General features: G+C 48.3%; 1 protein-coding gene across 1 annotated transcript; it reads right to left on the reverse strand.

Annotated features, from left to right (window-relative positions):
* Positions 1-2,658: 2,658 nt before the first annotated feature.
* On the reverse strand, positions 2,659-6,187 carry INS (insulin). Its single transcript, XM_009507694.2, has 2 exons — positions 5,877-6,187; positions 2,659-2,898 (listed from the first exon to the last, which is right to left on the reverse strand). Exons 1-2 carry the CDS (start codon positions 6,061-6,063, stop codon positions 2,762-2,764), a joined length of 324 nt encoding a protein of 107 aa, XP_009505989.1. The 5' UTR covers positions 6,064-6,187; the 3' UTR covers positions 2,659-2,761.
* Positions 6,188-6,631: the final 444 nt, after the last annotated feature.

A 6,631-nucleotide genomic window follows, 5' to 3' on the forward strand; every position in this document is an offset into this window, starting at 1 on the left:
CTCTGTGTTTGCTGAAACCTCCTGGAATTTTTCAGCAGAAGGAGATGATCCCACCCCAGGGTAGCCCAGAGCCTGGTGGTTAACATGTGGTCTTGGGCAATCGGGTGTACAGGATGAAATCCCTGCTCTGGTGCCTGCAGAGTGGGCACCTGAACCTCCCGCATCCCTTCATCCCTTCAAATCCTGCCTTGTTAAAACCAGTCCGGTCCTGTGGGAAGTGCTGATTTTGTTGAATCAACATTTTCCAGCAAAAAACACATGGCATTTACAATTTCCCAACCAGCCCTAATTGAGAGCATTCAGAAAAAGCAAACAAACAAATGAGTAAACCAAACAATGGCAGAGGGCAGGAAACAAGTCGGGCATCTCTGAAGAGCTGTCCTCGCCCAAGCATCACTGCCAGGGCAGGACTGCCAGCAGATAAATAGCTCTGGAGTGGATGCAGGAACCACCATGCTCTGCTGTGGAAGCTCGACCTTTCTGCAAGTGGCTGCTGGTCCCTTTGGTGCTGAACCCTTGTAGGCTCTCTCTATAATGCAAGATGCAGCTCTGATACTATGACTGAGGACTCTACACCACTCCAATCTGCGCCTGTCCTCAGCATGACCCATGTGCCCCATTCCTGGAGAAGCCAGAGGTATCTCTACAGACTTGGCTATATCCCTCTTCTCCCAGCTGTTTCTGTCACCACTATGCAACACTTGGAGAAGTGCTAGTATTAGTCTGGCAGTCAGGCACTCAAGGCTCCTTCTACACCACCTCATTCTGTTCCAGTATTTATGCTTCCAGCCTTTTCTGCCAGCAGACCTGTCCAATTTTGTCAGGTAGGTACTGATGGAAATCTCAGATTTGCACTAGAAAATCTGCAGTAGTCTCAGTCTTGTCTCAGAAGAGCCTCTCTGCTCACTTGCTTTCCATGGACCCCAGGTGCTGAGTGCAGGATCTCGGTCCTAGGTGATGCAGGACAAGTCTAGGTGACTCCAACAAGTCCTGGGTTTTCAGCACTTGTCTTGGGTGTCCTTTCCCTCCAGACCATGCAAGCAGACCCAACACCCTGCCTTTGGGATCAGGGTGGCATCTCCTTGGGGCGGATGGATGTATGGGATTGCTGGAACTACTTTGCATGTCTGAATATGATGGTGGCCTTACCATGAGCAATCGCTCTACTTTTTCTACTGCAGTAACACCAGTCCTGATCTCATGGGGCACCAGGACAGGTAGGAGAATTGTTTCTAGGGAGTACCCTTTAGAAATCACCAGACCTACATGCTGTGATGTTTGGTGGGAGCCAAGTAGCTCAGAAACAGCAAATGTCTTGCATGCTTTCATAACTGCACGATTTTGGCCCAAGGCTGCCTGTCATAGTTGCAAGCTCTGCTGCTGGGAATATTCAGTGGGGCCCAGAGGAAGAGGCGATGGGAGGGGGATGGAAGGGTGGTCAGGGGGAGCATCAGCAGCAGAGCAGCTCTGGTGTGGCGGATGCAGGAGGGGGCCCTGTCACAGTCTCTTGGATGCATCAAGGGAGCCTCTATGGAGTGTCACTGTGGGGAATTGCTGGTGCTTTCTGATTTCCTGTTTTATAGCTATGTCTTCTTCTCAGCAGCTCCTTTGCCTCTTCTTCCAGCCCTGCAGTTTGCAGCGGTTTTGCCAGTTTTGTGCTCTTGATAGGAGCAGGACCAACGCATGCTGGCAGGGATGAGATGGCAGCTTCCATCTACATGGCTCCAATGGGGGCAGTGGGATCTGGTTTGGGAAAAGAGACTGTTAAAAGAACAGCCTCCTCTCAGACCAGCTTTCAAAATCTGCCACCAGCAATATGCAGCCCCAGCCACTGCTGCCACCTCTGCCAGGCTGCACCCATCTCACAGGGACCTCCCGCATGGCTTCCACTACACTGTCACTGGAGTCCCTCGGCACAGGAGACATGACCCTTCCCCACACTGTCTGTCACCCCAGCCAGCTGGCATTGCCATGGCAGCTTTTCCTCCCAGAAAGTGGCAATTTTGAGGCCAGATACTTGAAAGAGGTTTGTAGCTACCCTGAAATGCCCAGCTCTTGGCCAATACACTCAAAACTCCTTTTGGATGAAATGCTCTTTCTGCACATGACTTGTCAAATACTTGTGAACAACAAGCATGTCCCGGAGCAGGAACTCTGCCTGAGCCTCCTACAAGCAGAATGGGGAACTGGACACACTTTCTAAATTGGTGATGGTGGTCATCCACGATTTTTCTGGGTACAATTAATAGGTGACTTAATTCTTTGCTTAATCTGAACTGTTTCCATTACGCAGCCAAGGAAGTTTGGCCTCCCAGCTGCCTTGCTATATTTGGGCTGTGAACTGCAGGAAGTTGATCAGCATGACATTGCCACAGATATTCCCTTGTAACATTTCCCTAGAAAGAGAAGTCTTGTTCAAACCTCTCTGCCCTCTCCTCTTCACCCCCTGGGCACCAGGCTGTGCATACCCACTCCGGCACTGTGTAATCTTCCTCCCTCCCTCCCAGGAAGTTTACTTGGACAGCAGAAGGATAGTGTGATGTGATGGGTGGCTCCAGGACCTTTTAAAACTGCCTTATCTGAGCACAGACAATGGCACCCTAAAGTAAACATCAGTGCCCCCACCCCAAGACGTGGATGCATGAATGAGCACAGCCCTTCGAATAGATCCACAACATTTATTCAATTGCTTTGAAGGTGCAGTAGCCTAAGTGCGTGTTTCTGCCTGCGGCCCGTGAGCTCCCCGCCGCTGGCCTCGTGGCTAGTTGCAGTAGTTTTCCAGTTGGTAGAGGGAGCATGTGTTGTGGCAGCATTGCTCAACAATCCCTCGCTTCACTTTCTCAAACTCCTCCTGCTGGAAGGGCAGCTCTCCTACCTCACCATGCAAGGGACCGCTCACTGCCAGAGAAGAAAAGAATAAGCCATGGGATGTCATACAGCATCAGCCCTGGCTCTCGAGTCCTGTGGAGACCCTCTTTGCAGACACCACATTTTTAAGCCAGAGTTGGCTGGAAAATAGGGAGGAAGTTGCAAAGGTTTCTCCATGTTGATGCTGCTTGTAGCACCTTCAGGTTCTATGTCTCCTCTCCCAGAATAATCCTATGGTGCTTAGAAGGACCCAAGCTGAGTAGATGTCAATAGTGTGAGGGACAAGAAGATACAGGGGATTTATTGAGGCAGGCATGTGGAGAAGAAGAGAAACCCTGCACCCTCCCTGGGGTGAGCAGCTAGTAAATAAGATGGTAAAAAGGGCTGGTCTGCTCCAGAGAGATAAGTTGCTTGGGACTGCAAGCCCCCCTTGGGCAGTTACCCACTCTTCTGGGAACCTAAGCAAACAACTAGGATGTCCATGGGATTGCAAGTCCTGGGGCTGGATGCATTTCCCAGCAGGTCCTGAACAGCCTGTTCCTGTTGGCTGCCTGCATGTAGCCTTGGAGCCGACGGCAAAAGCATTCGTGTGTGTCCGTGTTCACACCTGGGGATGACTTAGAAGGAATGATTGATTGGCGTATTTGGATACAGACAAAACTCAACAGAATGATTCATTTTCTGGTGGGAACTTGAAGACTTGCAGACAAAACTGTTCAGGTTTTAGTTGCCCAATGAAAATATAGAAAATGACAAATGAGAGTTTTTTTCTGTAAGAATAAAAGAGGCCCTAACAACAAAAAGAAAATGCCTGGAAAGCAAGAACGAGATGAGGTTTCTAGGGCAATATGAAAGTACAGCACAAGATGCAAAATCCCCAAGCCCCCGAAGTGTGATGCAATGAACAAGGCACAAGAGTAATAAGAAATCATTATACTAGTGTGCTAAGAGGAAAATTTAGGAAAGGTTTAGTCCAACATTGAGTAGAAGAGGAAATAGCTAGTCAATGTTTTGTGATTTACTTGTCTTTGCCCTTGAAGCCAGCTGTGAGCAGACTGTAAACACAGCAAGCTTGTGTGGCAAAGAGGTGGTGGCTCAGGCAAAAATCCTGGAACAAGAGGTAGAAAGTCCTCAGATACTTTCAGACTTGTTGGCCCTGATGAAATTCCCAATACTGTATTTAGGGAATTGGCTAACAGAACTTCCAACCCATTCATGGTGGTCTTTAGAAACAAATCATCAGAGAAGGGAGAAACTAACAGCCCAACTGGCCATTTAAAACAAATCATGGCAAACACTCTGCTATGACATTACCTTGCTTCACCTTCTGAAGACCTGTAAGAGTATTTCATAGGATGGTTGCATACATAGATGAAGGGATCAGATACAAATGAAACCAGAGTGTGATGAGAAGAGACTGGTTGGAGAGGTGCATCATAGTCAGGGGAGGTTAGGTAATGGTCCATCTTGAAACGAGAGGGTTGAAATGACTGGGATTTGGCAGAGGTCTCTTCATTCAAAGACTTCATTAGTAGCTTGGAAGAAAGACGAGAATGTATTTGCTGGATTCATAGAGGAGCTAAAGCTGAGAGGAACTGCAGGTACCCATCTCCAGGAGAGACATCGTCCTGGCATTACAGCTGGAACATTACAGGTCCTGGCCCCATCTAGATACAAACACCAGAGTGAAGAGCACCTTTCTGGACTGCCTCATCCCATCTGCACTCCCATGTGGACACAAAGTGCTGGACCAGGGGCAGTGACCTGGCACTGAGGGTGGGTGGGCAGGGCTGTCATCTCCTCCTGACTTCCAGCTCTTGCACTCATCAGTAGTCCAGGAGTCCTAAGGAGGGGAACCAAAACAGTACCACGAGCATTCCACCACCATGAAATAAGAGACGATATAAAGCTGTGGGGTCTGTAAGCCTCCTGAAGGGCAAGATTAGTAGTAAAAATTACCTTTGAATCTATAGAAATACTGAAAAGGTGAGGTGGTGTTCAGTAAGAAATGGGAAAGATGCTAAAGGTAGGCAGGAAGACTGTGTTGTGCTTCCAGGACAAGGGTTTGACTGTGGTAGCTGTCCTTCAAGGACTGCTGATCCACCTGAGGGAGAGCCAAAGCATCCAAGGGAGACAGTGATTGCTATCAGTCAACTGCTCTGAAAAAGGCAAACTACCTGTGTAGACAGGAACATGGTATGAAAAAATGCAGTATCATTCTTCCTGTTCGCTCACTCTACTTTGCACTGGCAAGGCCTCAGCTGGGGTCCTGTGCTCTTCTCCAGACATCACCAGTCAGTAAGGATGCAGGCCAAATGCAGAACAATTTGCATGGACAGAGATCTAGAAAAATATGAACTAAGAAGGTAGTGGGGGTGTGTAGAGGGGATATAGCTGAAAGCATGTTAAAATTACACATCGGAACAGTCTTCAAAATTTTGAAAAGCAGCCATAAGAAGAAAGGAGTAGACTCTTTCCCATGTCCTCTATGGAAAATACAAGAAATAATTTACAGCAAGGGACCTTCAGGTTAAATATGGGAAGAAACACTCAAGAAGGTCACTTATGCATGGGAACAGGGCAGTTTCAGAAGGCAGAAGCAGCTTCCTCACTAGAGGTTTTTATGAACATACTAGACAAGCATGGGTCAGGAATAGGATGGGAACAACTGATCCTATCTTGGGGCAGAAGGAGGCTTCCTGGGTTCCTTCCACCTTTATTTTCTATTAACACTCCCAGGCCAGTGTAATGGCCACACAAAGAAATAGACAAGCTTCAGCTTTCAGCCACAATTCCTTTTGCCTCATAAATCCTCTTTCCCTGCCTGCACTCCCATCTGCCTTTTTAACCTGAAGAGCTTTTCATTAGCAATGTGATGCTGTTGGTATGTTAAAGGTATTCATGGCATTCTCCATCAAGGACATTCCTGGTGTCACTGTCAAAGATAGGTAGTTTTTGCCTTCTGCATCACTTGGCATACAACTGCGTTCAAGGTCAGCCTGACTTACCTAGAGGCTGCTCAATGTCCCGTCGGGCTTTGGGGGAGTAGAAGAAACCCCGCTCTCCACACACCAGGTAGAGAGCCTCCACCAAGTGGGAGCCGCAGAGGTGCTGATTGGCAGCTGCGTGGCTGGTCCCAGGGCCAGAAAGAGCGAGAAGGGCCAGGAGAGGCAGCGATCGGATCCAGAGAGCCATGGTAAGCAGGGTGAGGCCTAAGGTTAGGAGGCAGAGGAGACACAGGGAGGTCTAGGAGGAAGAAATAGGTTGTCATCAAGCAACTTATGACATTCAGCTCTTTTGGCATGCAAATGAGACCAAAGTAGCAGATTGACCTTCCAAAGCTACCCTAGCTTGAGTGGGAAGGAGAGCTTTCTGCATCAGGCTTTATGAATCACAGAAAATTACTAAGGATTATAACCAGAAGTCCACCTCCATCCACATGTTCACATCAGTCCTGGCATCCCTGTTGTCTTCTCCCAAAAGGCCAGACTAGACTGGAAGAGCCATGCCACTGAGCCTTGTAGCATATGTGCTCAGGAGAGCCAAGATCAGCAGACACCTTCAGAGGAAAAACCCTCTCTTCCAAGTCAGAAGGGGCTGTTCTTTACGATGGTGACCCAAAAAAACCAGAATGCTCTCAAAGACCTGAGGAAACCTCACTTTCTTAGACTAGTGAGCCAGCACTTTTCACCAACAGCTATATCAACTTAAGAAAACAGGTCTGCAAAACAGGTAGAAGCTAAAAGGGCAGCAGTTGCACTTA

This window comes from Phalacrocorax carbo, chromosome 5 (assembly GCF_963921805.1).
Source record: "Phalacrocorax carbo chromosome 5, bPhaCar2.1, whole genome shotgun sequence".
Lineage (NCBI taxonomy): Eukaryota > Metazoa > Chordata > Aves > Suliformes > Phalacrocoracidae > Phalacrocorax > Phalacrocorax carbo.

Bases quoted from the DNA above. Each gene is read 5' to 3' on its own strand.
- INS (XM_009507694.2), bottom strand. From the start codon at position 6,063: ATGGCTCTCTGGATCCGATCGCTGCCTCTCCTGGCCCTTCTCGCTCTT. The intron at 2,899-5,876 runs GTAAGTCAGGCT...CTTCTCTGGCAG, and splicing joins GGACATTGAGCAGCCTCTAG to TGAGCGGTCCCTTGCATGGT.